We start from the raw sequence: 24,836 nt of genomic DNA on the forward strand, positions 1-24,836 counted from the left end.
AATTCTTTTTGAACCACGATATAGCAAGGGACCACTGTACCTCCTGAATAAAATCCATCACCGTTTTCTGTGGTTTACTGTGTACGGTTTCATTTTTTGATTCAGCTTTTTTTTTGACAATGCTTCCACTTCTTGTTGAATTTATCTCCGACGGCTTTGGCTGCTTTCCACACCTGCTGCGCCGCACTCGCAGCTTATTCCTGCCTAATATCGTCAGTAGAGTCTTTCTGTAAATCGATGGCCTATTTTAGAGAATTCAATGAGGCCTTAGAATTGATCTGCCAGACCGGAGGCCATATTGCTGCAGACCACGCAACAGTGCAGTGGTCTGCACTGTTGCGTGGTCCATTGATCCGCGGCTGTTGACTTCTGCGTTGTTCAATTTACTCTCGAGGAATGAATACCTGCGCTCACGGAATGACATTATTGGCACAGATTATATTTTTTCCTTGTGCATGACTTTTGACTTAAATAGAATCCCATATTCGTCTTATCCATAGTTGGAATTTGCAGTTTTCCAGCAAACACTCATTAAAACGATGACTCTCTGTCTTCGAGTGGAAGGGGCAGGGTCACAAACAGACTGACAGGTCACATGCAGACGGGCAGGCCAGGCGGAGGAATTTTCATTTTAGACTTATGACTCATTTTATTTCTTTGTTTCATAAGCAAACTATTCAATCAGATAGTTTTTTTTTTTTTTTTTTTTAAAGCGGTTACAATTTCAAGCACTAAAAAATCCGAGAGGGACCTGGCTGCAGGCAAGTGGGCGCTGCCATACCTCAACTCTATTCCGGAACGCCACAGGAAGTTGGTCTTCTTCGTGAGTTTATCAGTGGGAAATTGCCGGAGTCACTTCCTGAGCCAAATTCCAGTCCAGTAAGGAATGCACCTCTTAGCTCTTTGCCAACCGCTATTAAAACCACAAGAAGAAAACAACCTGCTGCTGGAAATAATCTCTTGTCCTCAGTCAGGTCGCACTTGAAAGAATGCCCACTCTTAAAATGCACTTTTAAAAGGTAAGGAGAAGTAATTGACAAATTATCACGTTATGTTCACTAAGGTGTACTTCTGTGTTATCTGACCATGTAGTTTATTGTGTAACGTCTGTTACATAATTAGCCAATTAGCCTTGCTGGGGACGTAAGCACAGAAGACAGGTGTTCTGATTAGTGCCGATTTTGTAACACGTGTTGTCACCCGTTTTAAAATAAAATGGATATAAATCCGTATTGGTTTCAAAATTTTTGTTTTATGTATTTCATGCCTCAGAGTGAATATAATTTTACACACTAAGATATATTTTAATCTGGATTTTGGTTTTGATATTAGCATTCAAGTGTATTGTAACGTAAAAGACATTGAACATAAAGATGATTCTGTAAAGGGAAATGCATTTGCTCAAAACAAATGTTTTATAAATATAACAGTGTAGAAATCGAGAGCTACGCCCCCCCTGCCCTGTCTCATCTTTTTATTTAGCTGCACTTCATCATATTTATTTGCCAACATGGTCCCTGCAGATACTGTTGCATTTTTAGTTTTCAATACATGAAAGGTGGATGCATGGATCGTTTTAATGTCGACCTTTTGCTGGGACCTTATTTCAGAACAAAATGACCAATATGACAATATGTCAGCAGTGGGAGACGAATATATATGATTCCCTAATACAATTCTCCCCTAAATCTCATACATGTTCCAAAAAGCAGTGAGTAAAGTTTTCAACATGTTTGATTGTAATATTCCATGAATTATTAACTTTTTCTTTTTCTGTTCTTTTTTTTTTTTTAACAGATGCACCCATCTGTTATTTGCAAAGGAGGCAGGAGGGAGAGTGTAACCTCACATCCTCTGAGCATGGATGTCAGTTATGTCCCAGATTCACAGCGAGTAGAGCACAGGACTGCTGTGGGTTTAAAAGTTAACTAAACTGAAATTTGGACTTGTCAGTGTTTTTGAGATGATATAAGATGCCTCATATACACAGGCAGCCACAACACAGTCCAAGGATAACTTTGGGGCAGTGTGTCTAATTTCAAACAGAAAATGTCTTTTATGTTGCAGACTCTTAGACCCCGATGAAACACTGGAATGGGTCCAGTGTCATGTGTGCAAAGGCTGGCTGCATGCAGACTGTGCAGGAGCATCTGAGAGAGGAGTTAACTGTGGATGCAGAGATTCAAACGAAAACATGAGGTACTATGGCATTTACTAGTTAAATATGTATATGAAGTATCACACAAAGAGGATACAGATAAACTCAAACATTTGACTGACATACTTGCATTTACTTATACCTACATTTCTTTAAGAATTGCTTACCAGTTTAAACATTTTGGGGGAAAAAATGCCAGCTTGGAGCAAAAAATCAAACCTCAATATGAGCTGTTCTCTTAGGTAGTGTGGAAAATTGTGACTGTCAAAAACTGGAGGCTGTAAAGAGTAACAGTTTTGTTTTTGTGCTTGCTTGGCTGCAAAACAAATGTCCCTTTAGAGACTATGAAAGTAAAGTTGTGAGTGCCACAAGGCATGACTGGATTATTTTTCAGGTCATCATCAAGTTCTTGGCAATGCAAGGTCTGACCCGGCTACAGGCGGAGGTGGTGATGGCCAGCAGGAGTCGGTTTTAACTGTTGTTTGTTGTGGTTACTTGTTCATTCTTTAAATTGTTTCAGTTTGTGTGTTATGTGATCATAAATAAACATTTAGAAAGAAGCAACACTTGTCAAACTATTTATCAATCATCAAGAACAGGATAACAAGTCACAGCTGTGGTTCAGAGTCAAGCAGATTGAATACTGTGGGTTAGTGTACATTACCATGTGATTGTTATCCTTGTTCTGTTTTTGGCTGAAACGTCTCAAAGTGCACAAAAGAGTAATGCAATAGTGGCAATAATATCATGACAGAGGCTAAGTGCTATGGTGTTTGGCATCAGCTGTTCACAAGATTGCCCAATTACTTTGTTTTCACATTGTGATAGCTAAGTTTAATTTTAAAATCATTTTAAATATTAAAGGGATTTAAAGGCAACATTCAAAAGACTTTATTTAACTTTAGAAAAAAATACAGTCTGATGATTTATAGCTTGTGAAATCTCCATACTACACAAAGTTGTTAACCATACTGTTATGTTAGGGGTCAGTTTGACCCATTTTACAGTTTGAAGTTTGTTTTTTTAGATCAAGTAATTTTTGCTGTTCTTACATTGGAGGTTAAAGGGGTCTGAAGTGTGAAATACTATTTGTTACTTTGCAAGTGTGAGACACACTATACTGCCAAAAGTATTCGCTCAAATGCCTTCACTCACATGTGAACCTGAGTAACATCCCATTCTCAATAGGATGTTGTTATGATGTTGACCCACCCTTTGCAGCTATAACAGCTTCAACTCTTCTGGGAAGGCTTTCTACAAGGTTTAGGAGAGTTTATTAAAAATTTCTGACCATTCTTCCAGAAGCACATTTGTGAGTTCAGACACTGATGTTGGAGAGAAGGCCTGGCTCACAGTCTCTGCTCTAATTCATCCCAAAGGTGTTTTAGTGTTGGAGTTCACTGAGCTCCTAAGAGCGTCCCCTTTGAGGGGTGAGTGAATACTTTAGCAACAGTGTATGTGAGATAAAACTGTCTGCAGAAAACATAATGAAGACAGTGGCAGTGGGTCATGCCCAACTCAATACAGAAAATACTTTTTGAAATGACTAATAGGGAAGGAAGATGTGTTTTGGAGGACAAGTGTAAAGAGCTGAATAAAATACATTTACATGCATATTTGAGGGTTGTTATCTTGGCTGGGGTCTATGATAGGATGAATCAACAGTCAAAATATGGGATGGAAAGACGGGCAGGGCTTTATTTTGTGCCACAATGTGTGGAGAATTTTAATAGTTTTAATAGAGTCAAGAGCTATAAGAAATAAGAGAGACAAGCTGGCAGTATTAGGAGAATGTGGGACAAGTGGAAAGAGCAACTGCCACTACCCTGTAACCCAGGCCCTAATGAAATAGCAAAGAAAGAAAGGCTAGTAGCATTCAGAGGTCAGTGCCCATTCAAGCAATATATGTCTTCCAAACAAGCTCAAAAAGTAATAAATAAATTAATGTACGTTTCAGGCTAAAAAAAGAAGTGTTTAAACAAATTGTATTTTCAAAAATCCAATCATCTGTATGGCTCATTTGTCTGGATTTTAAGTCACAGGGTCAATTTGACCCTGAACAAAAGAGGTGTCTCAAGTTAATTTATAAAAATCACTCCATAGGGGGAAAAAAAAAAAATTATGTCATGTACATGCTCACTGAACTGAGCGGCAAAGAACACCACTGCACTAAATATTGATTGAAATGGTCAGTAATTAAATTAATAATCAGACCCAAATAATATTTATTGGAAATTATTGATTTCTGACACTTGTGGATAAATAAAACTGGCCCTAGGTCAAAGTGACTCAGCAACTGATTACTGAGAATTTATTGAGAAACGAACATAAGGTTAAACGACCTGAAAATGTAAATTAACGAATTGTAAAAATAAAATAAAGCAGACGGATTGTTTTAAACCAACCGGCTACATCACAGGGAATAAGCACACGAAGAAGACCCACTTCCGCCATAAAGGTCACATGACTTCCGGTTTAGAACAACAACTTCCTGTGGAGGTCCGGAATAGAGTTGAGGTATGGCGGCGCCCTTTTGCCTGCAGCCAGGTACTCTTGAAAAATTCAAGTACTTTTCAAAGCTTGAAAGGACAATATTAAAATTCAAGTATTTTCAAGGATTTTCAGCACCCGTATGAACCCTGACTCGCTAGCCCCTCCTTCACGTGAAAGAAGGCGCGCGTTATTACTAAAGACAGTCTATGAGGAAAAAGTGAATTCATCAGAGGGATGAACACGTCCATGCTCTCACCTCTGGTGAGGATATCTGTTGGTGGGAAACATGCCAGCTTCATTTGCAGATGGGCCCATGCTGTTCTGGCCTCCGGGGGGCGCCATACCTCCCTCAGGACCCATAACATGTTCCGGCCTGCAGGACACAAACAAATTAACTCCTGCACCAGAGGCACTTCACCGCAACTGTTTTCATTATTTTAATTTATCACCTGTGTACCAAGACAACTTCTTTGTAAGCCTTGTTTATACTCTGTGGTTCTTTCTACCCCAGAAATTAAAACCTGACTGAGCAACAAAAACAGGGAAAAGACTTTTGTGTTTCTTGGTGGCTGAAATGATGGATGGCAAAAGACAAAGAAACTGAAACCCAAAAAAGCTTCTGAAAGTCATGTAATAGCTAATTTATATTATGAGAATTCCATGATGACAAACCGTTAGAGGATACAAAGCTAAAAGATTTAAAATTGTTTAATAGAAACATAATGAAAGAAATCAAACTGCCTAATAAAGCACTGTGTAGTAAACAGCAGACAAACTACAGATGTCCTGCCCAATAAAACTCAGTCATTCATACTTTTGTGCACCCTTTCAATCTAAAATTTATAAAATTCTGATTATCTCTTGCATATACAAAATGTTGCCTCTCCAGAGTTTTGACCTTCACTGAAGCATGAAACATGTTTTTTTTTAATCTAAATGCTGGATAGACTACCACTGAGTTCCTTTAACCATACACCAGCAAAAAAAAAACACCTGGGCAGTATCTTACCTGCGCTCATAGCCGGGGCCGTAGGGGTACTGGGATCTGGGGCCCATCCCTGTCAGGGGCCCAGAGGGTGGCCCCCGGGCGTACATATCCTGCATGGCTCCACCACTGGGCATCTGACTGGGACCAAAGGCCTCGCTGGGGCCCGGACCTGAAGGAAGAAAAGAAAAACTGCTCTAAATCCTGAAAACATACACTGATGCTGCTGAACTCCATTTGTGTTTTCTGAAATGTGTGAGCCCTGATGTGAGACAGGTTCAGTGGTGATGTAATGTGGATGAAATCTACAACAGCTCCTGCAATCAGACTGACAGTTCAGGCTTCAGCCACCAGGGGGAAGCAGCAGACAGTCATTTATTCTAATAAAGGTCTGAAGAGCTGCAACATCCATGGGATTGAAGCTTCTTTAAAACATTCAGCAGAAACAAAAAAAGCCAGGGTTTCTTTCAGTCAGGCACACACTGGTCTTGGGTTAAAGGGACAGAACACAAACCTGCTGAGATACACCAGAACTTAAAATCCTACAAAGAATTCCAGTTTTTCTTCATTATCACTGTCAAGCTACAAACACACCAAATCATCAATGTGTTTTTCCCTCCTCACCCTTCCTCGCTCCTCCGTACGGGTCTTTGTTGCTATCATACTGCATCCTCATAGGATCTGCTGGACCACCTCCCTGCTGGTAGGGAGCACCAGTGGGTCCGGGGCCTCGCTTGTTGTGGAAAGCTGGATCGCTGCCCTCAGAGAACGGGTCCTGGACACTCACTCCTCCCATGTTCCTGAAGATTACACCACAGACACAAGATTCACATTGTTCAGTTTTACATCATCACATCCACCTCCAGGCCTAAAACCTGCAGCTGGATGGTGACACAGGTGGCTGTAGCTGCTAGCTGTCCACTAGGCTTCACCTTAGCTAACTGGAGTCCCTGATCAGAACCTCTGATCTCTGTTTATTTTTATTTTTATTATTATTATTATTATTATTATTAATATTATTATTAATACATTCTATTAATAAGCATCTTTCATGACACTCAAGGACACTTTACAGGGGTGAAAACAAAACAAACCACAAACAAGAAACTAAAATGGCCAAAAGAACTGAAGCAAGTATGGAATTTGGAACAGCTAAGATTTGAGTTGCGTTTTGAAGATATGAAGAGACTCAGTATTGCGAATGTCTGGTAGGAGAGAGTTCCATAGCTGGGGTGCAGAGCGGGCGAAAGCTCTGTTCCCCATAGAACTGAGGTGGGCAGGGGGAACAGTAAGGCGTATAGAGGAGGAAGGGAGGAGGAAGTGACGTGAAAAAGTTCGACTAGATAAGGAGGGGCAGGGGTGTGGATGGCCTTGAAAGCAAACAGGAGGATTTTGAACTGAATTCTGAATTTAACTGGAAGCCAGTGGAGCTGCTGTAGGACTGGGGCGATGTGGTAAAATGAGGGGGTTCTGGTGGTAATGCGAGCATCTGAGTTTTGAACTATTTGAAGCTTCTGGAAGGATTTTTGAGGGAGGCCAATTAGAAGGGAATAACAAATATTTTTATAATTATGAAAAAAAAAAGTGAATTACAATAGTCAATACGGGAGGTAACGACACTATAAACAAGGATGGAGGTGGTATGCTGTTGGAGCCTTTTGGAGCATTTTTGATGCAATTATATGACCAATAATATGGTTTCTGTGCATCATTGGACTAACAGACCATCCAAGAAGGCGGAGGTCTAGGTTTGCTGAGTGAGACTGTGGGATGTTATCTGGAAGTTACTGAGCCCTCATTAGCAGGTATCTGTGTCTGTGTGATGCTGACATAGCCAAGCATTAGCTGATAACTTAGCACTCCATTCTCTGGCCCCACATGACCCCTGAGGCTCCACAGTCTTTGTTCACAGCATTAATTTTATAGCAGAGATTTGAATTTGACCAGGTTCTCACTGACTTTCTAAATCAGCATCTGCTTTGATCTCAGAGTTAATAAAAAAACTTCAGCTTTTTAAAGAAAGCCTAATTTGGTCTGCTTAAAAACAGATAAACACACATCAGTTCTGATTAGTGCTGATACACTGTCCATTAGCCCGTTAGTTCATCCAAAGTCAATTATTCTGAAAATGGTTCCAACAGCCTACAGGTGAAACTCTGCTGGTTTTATGTCACTAAAAATCTTTAACAATATAACAGAAAACTGGAAATACCAGTCTTCTTAGGCCCAATGAGGTTTCATTTCTTTCTGCTGTTTCTTCAGTAGGAGGCCGATAACACCATTTCCTCCTGCTCTAATGAACTTTAATTCTGACATCAATCTTCCCGGAGCTGAATCCAGGCTAAACAAAATTTCTGTTGTGGTGCACAATGACTCCTTAATGTTAATGCTCAGTTGCTTCAGATGTATTTAACACGAGCTCCGCCCCTACCTGTTTCCAGGCTGGGGGCCCATGTGGCTGTGCGGGGTGGAAGCAGGGGTCGGGGGCTTCAGGTCTCCAGGGGCCTCGGTTAGGGAGTTACTGCTGGACTGAGGAGTGTTTGGGCCCTGCAGGGAGCCCGAGTTCACTGCGGAGATACAGACCAGAGTACAGGGATTACACGTCATCATGTAACATCACACTGCAGGAGCTCTGACATGCCTTCAACATTAGCTGCCTTCTCGTTGACTCGCTGCAGATCTACATTCCAGAGATAAATGGTACTGGACAGATTAATACGTCACTGCATGGCTCCACTTTATGATGCTGATTCATCAACTAACTACATCCGACAATACATCAGTCGTTTCAAACTAAAAATCCCATTCTTCAGATGTCTCATTTTTAAAATAAGACATCTGAAGAAGTCATGTTGGAGTTCAGTGTTTACTTAGTGTTTACAACCCCAACAAGGTTTGTGCACTGTGTAAAATAAAAACAGAATTAAATGATATGTAAATCTCATAAACCCATATTTTATTCACAATAGAACATAGAAAACATTTCAAATGCTTAAACTGTTTTCTAATTCATCAAATATATAAGCTTGTTTTAAATCTGAGGGCAGCAACATGTCTCAAAAGTTGGCATGGGACAACAAAAGGCTGGAAAAATAAGATACAAAAAGGAAACAGCTGGAGGAACATTTTACAGCTAATTAGGTTCAATGGCAGCAGCTCAGTAACATGATTGGATATAGAGGTGTGCGATACTGACAAAAAATAATATCTCGATATTTTCTGTAATTTTCTCGAAAACGATAATAAACGATATTTTGCATTATTTAAAAATGTGTTCATACAAGAATTGCAAGCTGGTAAAATATAAGACTTAAATCAGTGTTTTTGAGATATGAACTTATTTTTTATTTTATTTAACCTTTATTTAACCAGGAACAACACATTGAGATTAAAATCTCTTTTTCAAGTGTCCTGGGCATGACAAATGTAAATATAAAAACTTTGGGAGTTTTTCAAAAGCAATTGCTTGACAGAATGGGAAAAAAAAAATAAATAAATAAAAAATAAAAAAAGAGGCTGTCCAGGGGAATTCCACCTACATTATAGCAAAACAAAATCACAGAAACTATACACCTTCATCTGATCAGAAACCCGCTTTTTTCACAAGACTGCTTCAGCGTATTATCCGAGGCTCCAAACAGGCAAGCTCTGAGAACATCTCTGGGTTATGATGCAGTGATTGTAACATACCTACTTTAATTTAAAGGATATTAACATCAATCCTTTTATTATTTTCCTCTTTATTCCGCTAGTCCTGGTTTGTCTTGGACAGCGGTTTCCCGAAACTTTTCATATTCCTCATACTCGATGATGGAACCGGTTTCTTACAAAGTCTGCAAACCACCTCCTCGCCTAGGAATTAAGGCGGTAGACTGCGAGGGTTAGGCTTTTTGCGGACGATGTGGTCCTGTTGGCCCCATCAGGTGTGCTACTTTCCCACTGCCGAGGAGCCGGTGCTCGTGCTGGTGCTGGTTTCAATGAACCGGCGAAACGCTTAAGAACAGGCCCGCGTTCCCACCGCGTTTCTGTGAACTGCTCCTTTACATCTGAGTGTGGGCGGGTCCTCGTCTGGACACGGAAGTCGAAGCGCACAAACGTGGGAGAACACGCTCCCTTTTCTTGTGCTGCAAATACGTTTTAGGGTCCAAACCAAACTCCTGCAGCATCTGTGTGCAGCACAGAGGGAAACACAGACAGCGATTAGAGCAAGACGACAAGTACGCACTTTGTGTCCTTTTATCTGTCATATGAACTGATACAAAGCAGCAAGTTCAGCCTTAGAGCCCAACCTAATTCACAGCCGTGAAAATCGCTTCGCTTTTCTCATGTAATACACATGTAATATGGTAGAAAACTTGATGTTGAGACGGCAGAGTCACGCCCTTTTGCTGCTTTCATCATGCATTCTTGGTTCGAGACCAGCTAGTTTGCGGGGCCGGAGTTGAACCCATTTTTCGGCCGAGCACCAAGTGCTTCCGCAGTGGAAAACCTGCCTAACGGTTCAAATTAAGGCACCGGCACCAGAACCCTGTTGGTGGGAAAGAGGCCGTGGTGGCCTCCAGCTCACACTGGAGCAGTTCACAGCCAAGTATGAAGCGGCTGGCGTGAGAATTGGCACCTCTACATCTGAGGCCACAGTCCTCAGCTGTAAAAGTGTGGAGTGCTGATTCCAGGACAGGGACAAGTTGCTACTCCAAGTGGAGGAGTTTAAGTATCTCAGGGTCTTGTTCACGAGTGAGGAGAGAGGGGAGCTGAAGAGACAGATGGATTGGGGCTACTTTTGCAGTGATGCAGAAGCTGGGCACGTACTACCGAGAGGAGCCCCTGAGGCAGATCCAGGACACGCTGGAGAGATTATATCACTCGGCTGGCCTGGGAACACCTCGGAGTTCATTCACCTGGATAAGCTGGAGGAGGTGGCTGGGGAGAGGGAGGTCTTGGTTTCTCTACTTGTCTTGCTGCCCCCACAACCTGGCTCCAGATAAGCAGAAGAAAATGGATGGTTGGATTCTTTTAATTAATTTTATTTCTGTCTGGGGAGTTCATCCCATTTATTAATTATTCTGTGATTTAATGGTTACATTTTAAATGCTACAAATGTTTTGAGGGTGCTCTATTATTACAGTCTGCTCTTGTTATTTTGGCATTGGTGCTCTTGTGTAACTAAATATAAAGGAGTTTCTGAAAGGAAAAAAACAAACAACTGCAGCTGAATGCATGAGCGGAGGGAGGGAGAGACAGAGTGTGGCATAGTGGGAAATTAGGTCAGTTTGAGGTCACTGATGTTTACATTCACACTCTCCTCCAGCCTGCCTGACAGCTCGCTGTTTGTGTTACATAATCAGCTCAGTGTGTGTGTGTGTGTGTGTGTGTGTGTGTGTGCGCGCGCGCGCGCGCGCGAGATCCCTGTAGCGGCATCAGTAACGCCTTTTTCCACACAGTCTCACTGCAGCGTTACGCTAGTCTCTGTTTTTCCTCACTCTGATTTTAATCAGCTGGAAAAAGAACAAAAATGAGCCTGAACTTCTCAGATGTTCCAGGGTCTTTCTTACCTGGGGAAGGCGGCTGGATCCTGGCCTGGAGGGACTGCGGTTTCTTGGCATCTCCAGCAGGCCCAATGGCCTCAGGCGGCGGCTCCTCTCCCCGCTCCATCTTACACTCGTAGGCGAACAGGTACTGGATGTACTGCTTCTTCAGCGAACTGGCCGAGCTGCTCGACGTCCCCACGTTCAGCAGGGATGACAGCTCCCGCCACTTCTTATTCTTATTTACCTGAGAGGAAGAACATGAACAGGGATTCATGGAATAAATCCATCCACAGTCCAACAACAGACAAGAAGCAGCAACAAAACAGCAGGAACGAAGCACCAAAGCACAGAGTAAGAACGCCAACGTTTGTCTGCTGTTTTTTTCCCCCTTCAAGAAATCACTTAAAACAGTGCTTCACTTTGTGGAACAGCAGGAGAGCTCCTGGACACAGGCTGATGTCAGTTCTTGTTGATAAACAGTAACAGAGTAATAAGAGAATATTTCACCAGAGAATATTAACATGATGTATTTCTCAATATGATAATAAAATGTCCATTTCAACCTTGTAAAAAAAATCTTTGTGTGAAGAGAAATTTCAACATTTTTGTTGTCCTCACATTCTCTGAAATGTTTTGTGTAGGTGCCATTTTTTTTTGTTGTTGTTGTGTTTTGCACGTCAGGGCCACCATAGTCAGTCCTATCTGAACCCACATGGGTTAGAACATACAGCAAAAAATGGTCTACATAAAATCCGCCACACTGAACTTACTGATTAATCTACACGAACTGACTGTTGAAGGAAGAAGAGGAAAAAGAGAAAGAGAGGAAGAGGGTCAGTGATGCCTCACCATGGCCAGTCCTCCTATCTCTCGGACAGCCAGGTACAACCTGCACAGGTCCAGCGGCTTCTTCCCAACAGCGGGCAGGTTTGTGACGGGCGTCCCCCGTTCCTCCATGAAGGACAGGTATCGGTCCACCCACAGCTTCCTCTCTGGCTCAGAGCCCAACTCGTACAGCCGGGTGATCTTCTCGTTGGTCATAGTGGCCACACTGGGCTTCTGGAGAGGCAGAGATGTGGAGAAACTCTTTAAGCTTACATATCAGAGCAGAGGCAGAGTCAGCAGGACATTTACATGAAAGCAGCTTCTGGACTCTGATATAAGTCGATAGGAGTATGAAATGTTCCAGGTGCTTTAGCTGTTTGAATTCATATCAGTTCATCACAACGAGCCCAAACATCCAGGCAGTCCTAAATGTTCACGAGGAGGAGGAACATCACCTGCAGCCCTTTCAGACATAATCTTCATGTTAACTGGACTGCATTAATGAAGAGCCTGAGCCATTAGGCTCAGGCTCTTCATTAATTACAATGTTAACAAATACCTGCAATATTAACCAGTTCATGGTTTTTGGGATTTTTAATATCTTATTACAGAGATCAGTGTAGGTGTATACATGTTTTATCACTATTAACATAGTTGTTTGTTTTTTTCCAAAGACATAATTGAAAAAAAAAACAATGCACTCTGCCAGAGCTTCACACAATATTTTGTCATATGTTGCCTGTATCTCACCATTAATCACAGTCTTTTAGCAGTGGGACCTTCATGTGATGTCCGCACCAGTACTGGATGGTTAGAGGCCTATAGGCTTCACTTCACACCTTTTTGGACCTTTGGGTTATGAACTTGCTGTTTTCATTCAATTTTTACTTAACTTGTTGCAGGGGTTTAAATTAAACATGCCCCTTCACAGAGTAACCTTTCACTTTGAATAATGACCAACATGCTGACCCACGCTGGTGTTTGTATGCTCCAGTTCTCCTCTACTTTCCTGTCCTTAACTTATCATGCAGTTGTTGATCTTTATCTCACAAGCTTCCTGCCGTCTCCCTGCAGTGGTTTGTACTTTTCTCTGTACCTCTCTGTGGCTCAGGACCTGCTTGTTACTGTTTTGTATCTCCTGAGTGTTTATTGTTTGTGGTCTGGTTCTGTTGGACGTCTGGTCCTGTTAAAAAGGGAGTTCCACCTCGCCACCGTTACCATGCTTTGCTTAAAGGGAATAGTGGGGTTTTCTCTCTGATATTAGAGTGTCTTTATAAATGTAAGGACGCTTTTCAAATTGAATTTAGTTGAATCTTCTTGGGGTCGCTTTTCCTGTCTTCCATCAGTGTGAATGCCGCCACCTTTTTTCCCTTCCTATAACCAACTAATCAAAACTTGAAACTACTAAACGTTCTAATTAGCACACTGGTAATTCAGGGTTTATACTAGGGATGGCATGATACCACTTTTTTATGTCCGATACCGATAACAATATTTTACATTTGGATATCGCCGATACAATACAAATCCGATCTTTTTTGTATTATTATTTTTAAAAATTGTTTTTAAATGCCTGGATCAATTTTACATAAGTCAACAGTCTCTCACAGAACAAAATTGAAATCTTTTAGTTGTCCCACATACAAGACTAAGGACCGGGGGGGGCAAAGCTTTTCAGGCTGTGGCACCAAAGCTCTGGAACTCTTTACCACTCCAGCTCCATTTAGCTGACTCTGTGGCATCTTTTAAAAAAACAGCTGAAAACTTTTCTGTTTAACCAGACTTTCTGTTGACTTTATTTTTATTCTTTTTCTTTTAATATGCCAATGTTATGTTTTTAACATGGTGTTTTATGTTTTTTTGATATTGTGTTTTAATTATTGTACAGCACTTTGTGACTTTTTGTCTGTGTAAAGCACTATATAAATAAACTTTACTTACTTACAACAATCGCTCTATCACCTGAAGCCTGTTGCTCCTATGTGAGAAGGTGATGCATTGGTTTATGGTAGGTTGCAAATTTCATTAGGGATGCAACTATTGATTATTTTAGCAATCGAGTATTCTATCGATTATTCCATGGATTACCCGAGTAACTGGATAAGAAATACTTTTCGTATTAACAGTTCATCTGCATATTTTAACTTCCGTACTGCAGTTTTTCCCTGTGCAAAACAAACAGGGTGGATGAAGCAGCTACAAAAATCTCTTTTCTTCACTTGCTGATCAGTTGGTTGATGAAGGACCTCCAGCTGTTTCCCAGTAAAAGTTTAATGGAGGTTACAGAGGGAAAAGCTTGATCTGGAGCTAGAAAAACATTTAGTCCACTCCATCTGAGCTCACCGGCTCCGCCTCTTTGTGCTTGTGCAGACAGACTGCACGTAAAACAGCTGATTGCTTTTGTTGTTGTTATCAGTGTTTATGTTGAAAAACTGGGGGCTGCGTGAGCGCAATCTTGTAATGCTTTATATTCACAAGCATTCTCCTAAATTCGTTTCTACTGCAGGTCTATATTTAGTCACTAATCAGGGATTAAAGTATCTAAAATATTTTGACGGGGAAGGGGTCCTTCCGGTACCGGACGCTCACTAGTGGTGCTAATAGCGGCGCTCGCTAGCAGTATGTCCGGGAGCTGAAGCAGAGAAAAAAACAACAGCTGAAATTCTCAGCACAGCGAGCACAACACACAAACACGCAGAGAGCGGTGGAGGCGGAAAAACATGTCAGTGATGATCCACTCAGTGTTAAAGGGAATCCGTCGCAGTGACGGAGAACTTCATAGAATCTGATGCCTGATCCCCACTCCATTCCAGTAGGTGGTGGTAATGCAGCTCTAAGCTGGTTTGTTCAACCGCAGACCCACAAGAGGAAGACGACGACCGAAAACTGTAATGCAGCTAATGTGGGTCGATCGGATTGCATTTTTTTATTTCTTTCCGATATCCGATCCAGTAATTTAGGCCAGGATCGGACCGATACCGATACTGAATATCGGATCGGCGCATCCCTAGTTTATACAGGAATCCTAGAGTTCAATTTACTACCTTTTACTACCTCTACAATATTTTTACTATCAGCACGAAATCGAGCAGCAGCCTTTTTTGCAATAGGAGACCAATAGGAAAGGGGTTGTCGGGAATTATTTTCTTTTGTTTTTATTAGCAAGCACTTCCTGTTAGCGAAACTCACGTTTTCGCCAATTATTTCTGCACAAAACGCACATCGAAGGTGAGGACAATATAAGGAAAAAGCATGGCATAAATTATTGGGCGTAACTCTAGATTTACTTGGCCTATCAACGTAATTTAAAAACTGGTACATAGTTTGAAGTCTGCACTTTCGATTCATGGCAGCAGCGTCCCAACACTTCGTCATCTCAAATCGGCGATGTCATTTTGACGCGCCAGCGTGTCCGTGGACTCCAGGGGTTAAGCCAGTCTTTGAATGCCGGGTCATCGAGCCAAAGTTGTGAAAACTTGCATTTTCCCATGACGAGGCACAAAATGACTCTGCACATGCGCACAGCAGATCGGGAAGCGGAAGCAATCGAGTCTATCAACGTCAGCTCAGGTCCTGCTGAGTAGTTATATTTCTACACAGATTTTATAGTTAAACAAACTTAAAACAAAAAGTCTGCATCAATGGAAAAGTCAAAATATATTGAAGGAGTGATGAAAAATTTACTACCAAGTCAAATTCTGTTACCTTTTACTACCTTTTATTAGCCTTAATTTGAGCTCATTTAATTTACTACCCCGCGGAAACCCTGTTATTACTTGCGTGAAACTGGGATGTCAATACAGCCCTGTAATCATGTATATACTCACCTCTGACTTACTGCAGCCTTTTCTGGAGCAACACTTGTTGCTGCTCAGAAAGACAAATATTAAATTTTTAAAAATCATGCTTTCACCACCAGAACAAAGTTGAAACAGGAGGTAAAGCATTCTCCGTGGTTTTAATCAAACATCTAATCTTTCCAGCTGTTTCAGCATCTCCCTCTGAACCTTCTTGAAATCTTTGTGCTGACGGAACATAGACCAACCTGGTGGCACACTCACGTTCATAAGTAATGACACTATTATCTCATTTTTAATATAACTAACATTAACTCGACCCCTTCTTTATTCCCCTCGTTTTTTAAGCCAGCTGCTTTGCCCACATTGTACATTTGATGAAATGAAGCAGGTGGATTAAAATGAAATTCTGTGTAGCATAACCTCAAACCAACAGATTACATACATGGACCATACATAAGCGGTCCATGTCTGAAAATGGCTCAAAATAACCATTAAGCCTGCGTGTGACAGGATCTGGAGTTCAAAGGATTTCATCCAGGAGCAGCAGGAAGCAGAACTGTACCGTGTGAACACGTGATGAGTACAGGCATACAAAATGCAGAATGTTGTGTTTGAGCTTTGTGACACTTACAGGGCTGGTCGGAGTCCTGAGCCAGGCAGGGCTGCTAATGCTATCGCTGTCCTCCCCGTGACAGGAGGACAGACTGGCTGAGCTGGGGGACATGGGGCAAGGGGTGGGGGGCTGGGACACACACTGAGAGCTGTAGCTGTCCTGTGATATGAAACAAACACACACACACACATATATTAGAGGGAGGTATTTCTTCTTCAGGTTTTTATGTTCAGCAGCAGTCAGCAGGAGGACAGTTGGAGTTAGAGCAGTCTGAGGTCGGCTGACAGCAGCTGGTTAGCAGCAGACTGCTAGCAGCTGCTTCCTGGTTAAACAATGAGCCTGTTATGGTGACCCCTAAGGACAAATCACAAAAATGAGTGGAAAAAAAAGCAACATGCATGTTTTTAAGGGGAGAGATTGTTCAGATTTAGAATATGAAGCAGGTTTAACCTCTCTGCAGCTAACAGAACAATAGGTGTCAACAAATTTTGTCATCCATCAGTGAACATGAACTCACTTCATTTACACATTTAACACCTCTCATTTCATTGAACCCTGAAATACTTGAATGTAAATTTAAGCCAGGTCATGTCTGTAAATGAGAACTAGTTCTCAAACATTTTTACCTGGTAAAATAAAGTTAAAAAAAAAAAAAAAAAAAAAAGCAACTCGCACCCTGCTGACAGTGCTCATGAAGCATAAAATCTCCCTATATTAAATGTCACTTCCAGCAGGCTCAATAAATGTTCATATTCATGGAATTCGTCTCCTGTTAGCAGTGACAGTTTATCCTGATCGGGTTTCCTTCTCCGCACCAAACAAAACAAATCTCTCGTTATCGGGTAAACGAGTGCAACTGTGGTGAAAGTTTCCACTCGGTTCACTTTTCCTGTCACATCTATTTTGAAGTTTCTTTGACAGTTGACAAAAAAACCCCACCTAACTCATGGAGTGTCAAAACTGCTTCAGCACAAAACAAAGTGAGAAAAATTAGCAGCAGCGGCATATGAGCACTCTGAGGAACACGAAGCCGAGCTGTTGAGACTCTCCCATAAACAAAGCAGCCACTTCTCATCACCCAAGTCATCTCTTGTAACCCCGACCGCCACAAACAGCTCAGCAGCGGCTCTGATCAAGGCTGACTCTTCACTGTTAGATAATGAGGCAAGGAGAGTCAGGAGAGCAGCGAGGATGAAGAGAAGCTTTCAGAAAACTCTCCAGCTGCTAAGCCGAGTGAGGAAAAACAAGAAGAAAGAAGCAGACAGAGAAGAGCGAATAGCTCGTGTTGGCAGGATCTGGTTATTTTGGGTTTCTGTTACACTTCTAAACCAGCGGATGAAGTAAAGACAGGGGTAACGAACAGTGTGCTGCTGGGAATAAATTGATCAATACTGTCAGCTATAATGAAGAGACACGACCCAGGAAGAAAGGGTGACCTCGGGGGAATGGGTCTCAGGGAAACGTCTCCTGCCTCAAAAAAAACACGTCACACAGAGAAGTGTCAGCCTCAATTACAGTTTCCTTCTGAAAGTTGTTTGCGACCACAAACCGATGCTGTCTACACAGTTTGTTTAAGGTCAAAGTCGCTTTCTGTCCGGGCCAAAGACCTGCTGGCTGCAGCTAACAGCATTTCCCACACAGGCTTTCTTTGGAAAGGCCCCCAAAGGTTATTAACAGCCTCCCAAGTTTATTTTCTTACTCATTTTTTTATTTTCATTCTTCCTTTTTTTTATTAGTTTCTCAGAAGCAGCAGAAAGCTTCCCCCACTTATTTACTTGCTGCTGATCAGCTCCTGCCCTTCCTGTCACTCGTTCTTTTATTCCAGTGGTGGAGCTCAATATCATTTATTTGCTTCTGCAGGAAGTTTCTCAACTCTTGGTCAACCCAACTCCAAGTCCATCTCAGACCGTGTCCATCCATCCATTTTCTTCCACTTATCCAGGGCTGGGTCACGGGGGCAGCAGCCTAAGCAGAAAAGCCCAGACCTCCCTCTCCCCAGCCACCTCAACCAGCTCATCCGGAGGGACCCCAAGGCGTTCCCAGGCCAGCTGAGAGATACAATCTCTCAGCTGGCTCCTTTTAATGTGGAGGAGCAGCGGCTCTACTCTGAGCCCCTCCCGGATGGCTGCACTCCTCACCCTATCTCTAAGAGAGAGGCCAGCCACCCTTCGGAGGAAGATCATTTCTGCCATTTGTATTCGCGATCTTATTCTTTTAGTCACTACCCAAAGCTCGTGACCATAGGTGAGGGTAGGAAAGTAGATCGACCAGTAAATCGACAGCTTCGCTTTTATGCTCAGCTCCCTCTTCACCATGACAGAACGGCGCAGCGTCCGCATCACTGCAGACGTTTGTTGATCTCCCGTTCCCTTCTCCCGTCACTCGTGAACAAGCCCCCGAGATACTTAAATTTCTCCACCTGGGGCACGAACTCATCCCTGAGCCGGAGAGGGCGCGCCACCCTTTTCCGGCTGAGGACCATGACCTCAGACTTAGAAGTACTGATTCTCATGCCAGCCGCTTCACACTTGACTGTGAACCTTCCACTGCGAGCAGGAGGCCACCACCTGATGAAGCTAACAGGACTGCATTATCCGCAAATAGCAGAGACAAGATTCTGAGGCCACCAAGGAAGAAGCCTTCCGCCACATGGCTACGCCTAGAAATTCTGTCCATAAAAATTGTGAACAGAATCGGTAACAAAGGGCAGCACTGGCAGAGTCCAATACCCACAGGAAACGAGTCCGACTTATTGCCGGCAATACGGACCAAGCTCTCGCTGTGGTTATACAGGGATTGAATGGCCTGCAACAATGGGCCAGACACCCCATACGCCCGCAGGACCTCCCACAAGATACCCCGAGGGACACAGTTGAATGCCTTCTCCAAATCCACAAAGCACATGTAGACTGGATAGGCAAACTCCCAGGCACACTCGAATATCCTCAAGAGGATAAAGAGCTGGTTCAGCATTCCACAACTAGGACGAAAACCATATTTTTCCTCTTGAATCTAGGCTTCAACTAAGACTGCAGACAGTGCAGTACTTGATCTACAGTCCAACACCGTGGACTACAGGAGAGAAAGACTGTCACCATCTGCCGTCCAAGTCCTTGTTCTGCAGTCCCAAACTACAGACTACACCCAAATAACAACAATCACCATCTGCAGTCCAAGGCTGTAGAGCTGGACCGCAGATGGTCCAGCATGGGCACTCTGACCAGTCTGCAACTACATAGGCCCGTACACACCGAGCTACAATGACACCATTCCAGGTTTCACTGGATCAGATTAGACCATGTGGCCAACACCAGGAAACCTTAAAGGCCATCCACACAGGGCAAGACTAACTGGGAATCAGAGACAATATCAATGAAACCAACTGACTTTTAGCAACAACAGGTGGAAAAAACATTCCTGGGGTAGACTCTTTTCAACTTCGAGGAGGAGGGCTGAAGTGACTACCAGTCAGTGAAGGATAACACTGACTGGCGCATGGAGGGTTGGTAAATATATTAGATTCCACTTGAAACCAACCATCAACACTGCACGACTGAATCCCTTTAACTATGGGTGGGGCTGGTGCCAGGGTGGCTCAGCAGATGAGCAGGCGAACATGTATGCCGCATGATGGTACAGGATTGCGTCCTGACCTGTTGCCATTTACTAAGTGTCTTCCCCCATCTCTCTTACCCTGCATTCCTGTCTCTCTCCGTACTGTACTGTGTCAAATAAAGCTGCAAAAAAGGCCAAAGGTTTTAAACAAAAATCATTGTGCCATTAAAAGCTTGTTATCAGTGCTGTCAGGATGTTAAGGTTTTGTCAGATTAGACTCAGCACTTGTGCATCTGTGAGCACATGCTAGGAAAGGAAAGCCAGTGTCTTAGTCAAGAAAACAGCTGTTGTGACTGGCTAGCAAAAAGGTAAAGAGAAAAACCTTGGATTTCGGTGGTTCTGCTGCAGAACCGACACCCTCTTTGCTCAGCTCCACCCTTTGCTTGGCGTCTGCATGAGGACCCATCCCTTCTGCTGGCATCATCATGGGGCCTGAAAGGTCAACGCATCAGATTTCATAACCTCCTTCAAGTCTACCCAATCTCTGACAGGTGTTCAGATCTGTGTCCTACCTGACGATGGGGCGCTGTAGGGGGGTCCCTGTGGTGTCATCCTCCCAGAGTTACTCCCTGGTTGCTGGCTATAAGGTCCTCCAGGTCCTCCGGGGCCTACTGCGCCCATAGGCATTATGCCTGAGTAGATGCCTTGCCTGGACAGCACACAGAGAAAAAGGATTTAATCATTATTATAAGTGCGTCAGCCTGCAGGCAGAAAAGCATCAGCCTCCAGGAACTGTGCTGGAAGCAGAGGAAGCAGGTGCAGAGAGCTGAAGGGTTTCTGATGATGAGCCGAACAGCAGGTTATTCAGAAACCTGACTCCATCAGGCTTCCTTCAAACTGTGTGGCACAATTTTTAATCCAGTTTCCATGTAAGGGTTAAAATAGCTGTTTTTATATTAAGAGTTTAGCTGGTCCGATAAACAGCAGGTGGTGTTGGTACCATTTAAGCATAGCAGAAGTAGAACAGGACAAGATAAGTTTATTAAGAGAGCTCCAGTCAAAGCTCAGATGACAGAAACATGATGGAAACATGACGGTGCTGTTAGCTTCAGTTGTGGGTAAAAAAAGGAACAGCAGCAGCAGCCGGCAGAACCAGAGAAGAAGTTAGTAAATCATCTCATTAACATCTCTGTGTGGAGCAGCGCTCTCAGCTGTCTGCTACCAAACCTACCCATAATGCTCAGAGGGGGCCTGCACAGCAGGCTGTTGGGGCTGAGCATTGGTGCCCTGCTGCTGGGAGTGGTGGTGATGAGGGTGGGAAAGAGGGTGGGAGGGGTGGAGGGTAGGAGAAAGGGCAGGTCGTCCACCGTGCCAGGATGGGTTGTGGTAGATGAGTGAGTGAGCAAACGGAGCCCTGGAAAGATGGAGGGATGATGGAGGAAGAGAGGGAACAAACTTTCATCAGTTTGAGCCCAAAAAATAAAATCCAACATCAAACTTCAGTCTGCATCACAGGAACTCCAGGACAATTCTTCTGGAAAACATTTTAGGAGTTTTTCGAAGGACACACACTGGGAGGTTTGAGCAAATTTAAACTGATTCTAGGTTTTACAGCGCCTCCCTAATAAGAACATACTGATTAATTAAAAACCAACACTCATTTTCTGATTTGTAGTTTAAAAACTGCAGATAATTCTGAGGATCCTGTTACTTTAGCTAGCTGTAACTGAAGCTGTATCTAATCCAAACCTCATTTAATGATAGGACAGCAGCTGGACCGATCTCAGCTGAAGGTAAAATGGTGTTTAGTCATAATGTCTGCCTGATTCTTTCTGGAACTGTTTGTGATTGCATGTGTTTCTGGAAGTCTTCGTGCACTCAGACCTCCTGTAGGGACTCACCTGCTTTGAGTAGCTACCGTGGACGACCCTGATGAGGAACTGGCACTAGGACCACTGTTGGGGCCAATCTCAAGTGGCTTGCAGCTGGCATTGGGTCCAGGAGGGCCCATGCCCTGCCCGGCAGGCTGTGGCATGCTGGGGGAGGTGGGGGTCATGCTACTGCCTCCGGCAGGGTATGGTCGCCCACCCACACTGGGCCCGGGCCCGGGGCCACGGCCTGCTGGGGTGGACGGGCCCTGACCGTGCATGGGACTGCTGGCATTCAACCCCAGGCTGTTGGACAGGTTCGAGCCTGGGCTGGGTCCACTGTAGTTGGCACTGGGAGTCCCGCCATAGTGGGGAGGCCGAGGGTAGTTCCCTATGGAAAATCAGAGACCCAATTAGAGGTTAGCAATGGCCAGAAAAATGTTTTTCTGATTTCACCATCTTATACCTGGGGGTCCATACTGGCCATAGGAGTGACCAGCCTGCTGGTAGGAGCTGTGGTGCACAGGACCCCCTGGGACCGGGTGAGGGGCCATAGACAATGCAGACTGCTGGGCCCCGAACTGAGAGCCCGAGCTGCTGCGCTGCATGGAGGGCAGGAAACCTGGAGACAAAGACGGAGGGAGGGTGGAGATGGTAGGGTTAGCCTAGCTTAGCAAAAAGACTGGAAATAGAGGGGAAACTGCTAGCTTAGCTAGCACTGCAACATTTTAGCTGATTGTTTGGTCAGTGTCAGTCAGTCTGACTGGCCTTTAAATTAATATCTCAGTTACTGGAGGACTCGAGTGATATATCTGAGTTAAATTTTAATCTTGCAGCATTCAGAAACCCGATATCTTAACCTGGTTTAACCTCAGATACCCATGTCCCACCTCACAGACATGTCCTCCCGTAGTCTGGTTTAAATGATGAGACTGACTTCCAGATTGGTTCAAACTAGGGCTGCATAAAACGATTATTTTAGTAATCGAGTATTCTATCGATTATTCCATCGATTAATCGAGTAATCGGATAAGAAATACTTTTTTTTATTAACAGTTTATCTGCATATTTTAACTTCCGTACTGCAGTTTTTTTGCCTGTGAACAAACAGCGGTGAATGGAGCAGCTACAAAGTTCTCTTTTCTTCACCTTAACACTTGCTGATCAGGTGCTTGATGAAGGACCTCCAGCTGTTTCACAGATTTAATGGGGGTTACTAAAAGAAAAAGCCGTCACAGCTTCGCCTCTTTGCGCTTGCGCAGTTAAAACCGCTGCCTTTTGAAAAACTAGTGGCTGCGGGAGCCATGGCGCATGTGTGAGTAATGGTGTAATGCTTTGTATTCACAAGCATTCTCGAAAATGTTTCTACGTTTCTACTGCAGGTCTATATTTAGTCACTAATAAGGGATTAAAGTATAAAAAATATTTTGAAGGAGCCCCTCGGTCCTGGGGGGCGGGCCTTCCGGTACCGAACCATCGCTAGTGCTAATGGCCCGCGCTCGCTAGCAAACCAGTTCTGGTAGCTACAGCTGAAGTAAAGACAAAAATAGCAGCTGAAATTCTCAGCGAGCACAACACACACAGACACACAGAGAGCAGTGGAGGCGTGGAAATGCATGTCAGCGACAGTTGCCACCCGTCCTGTAAAGTACGGAACACGGCATGTTACGGAGCCGTATTCCACGGAGTCCCGTAACATACAGGGTTCTGTATTTTACGAGACAGGTGGCAACTCTAGATGATCCACTCTGTGTTAAAGGAAATCAATCGCAGCGACGGAGAGCTTTTTAGAATGTGTGCGTGTGTGTACGTGAGTGATTCACACTCCAGTCCAGTAGGTGGCGGTAATGCAGTTCTATGTTGGTTTGCCAGCCCCCAATAAACCCACAAAAAAACGTCAGCACTAATGCTGCTAATGCTAGTGAGGAGCACCGCTTACACCGAGACAGCTGAGCGCTGCAGAGTTTAAACGAAGCATCGAAACAGTAAATTTGTGTCGATAAATTTTTAGAATCGATTTAATCGAGATAATCGATGAATCGTTGCAGCCCTAGTTCAAACATACAAAGAGATAAAAATGACTGGTTAATCTACAATAAACTGGTATACTGCTGGCTTGTACCTCTGTCCTGAGTAACGGCAGACTGGGAGGAATGGGGACCAACATCTGATACAGGAACGGAGACCTGAGGGGTCATCTGAGAACCTGAAAAGAAGCAGGGTCGTCACTCTTTGGGAACATTAAAGCCATTGCCGGACTATTTAAACATACTTATTTGTCCTACCTGGTCCGCTGGTGGCAGGGGAAAGAGGTCCAGGTCGTGATTGGCTGCCGGAGCCAGCAGGGGACGAAGAGGGGGAGGGAGAGGGTCCTGTGCGACCGGGTGGAGGGAGGCGAGGGGAGACGTGTGGGGAGAATGGAGAACGGGCCGGAGTCCCCTGGTCACCCTGAGCGCTGCCAGAGCCCGACGCCACCGAACTCACTGCCGCCTCTGTGCCGGTGGGCAAATCATCAATAGAGCCAGAGAGGTCCTTAAAAAGAGAACAGATCAGCAGACAATAAACAACTGATAGACTTTTATTAGAACTGTTTATCTGTTTTTATTTTTTTACAGAATTATTAACATTTGTGGAGACACATTTAATCATGTTTGATTGTCTTTAAGTGAAGCGGCATTTTTAGTTTTTTCTTTATATGCACCAGGAAATGTTTAACCTCACAGACAGAGGGCCTTCCAGGATTTTATTCACACCAAATTCTAAATAACTAGATTTCCTGGATTTTATCCCACAATTCTGTTATTGTCTTAAAATTAAGAGGACACTTTCATTACATTCATAAGCACAAAACACTTTAATATCCATTAAAGGCACATCAGTGATTACATCATCACTAATGAAATTTGCATTCATGAATATTCATCCTGATTCGTCCATGTGTCCATCAATATGTAAAAGTGTTATGTTTGTACTAAAAATATAGCTTAATCAGCTATTTGATTGAAAAACAT

The 24,836-nt window shown here is 43.4% G+C and overlaps 1 protein-coding gene across 1 annotated transcript in view; it reads right to left on the minus strand.

Moving 5' to 3' along the window:
* The window catches only part of arid1b (AT-rich interactive domain 1B), a 96,701-nt gene that overhangs the window by 14,231 nt on the left and 57,634 nt on the right, over positions 1-24,836 (minus strand). Inside the window, 13 exon segments of the mRNA XM_030720837.1 lie at positions 4,908-5,024; positions 5,661-5,808; positions 6,261-6,436; positions 8,068-8,203; positions 11,189-11,408; positions 12,014-12,223; positions 16,421-16,561; positions 20,340-20,449; positions 20,530-20,666; positions 21,859-22,216; positions 22,292-22,447; positions 23,948-24,031; positions 24,111-24,357. Of these exon segments, the coding sequence (XP_030576697.1) occupies positions 4,908-5,024; positions 5,661-5,808; positions 6,261-6,436; positions 8,068-8,203; positions 11,189-11,408; positions 12,014-12,223; positions 16,421-16,561; positions 20,340-20,449; positions 20,530-20,666; positions 21,859-22,216; positions 22,292-22,447; positions 23,948-24,031; positions 24,111-24,357 (2,240 nt within the window).

The sequence above is a fragment of the Archocentrus centrarchus genome, chromosome 24, assembly GCF_007364275.1.
Source record: "Archocentrus centrarchus isolate MPI-CPG fArcCen1 chromosome 24, fArcCen1, whole genome shotgun sequence".
Classification (NCBI taxonomy): domain Eukaryota; kingdom Metazoa; phylum Chordata; class Actinopteri; order Cichliformes; family Cichlidae; genus Archocentrus; species Archocentrus centrarchus.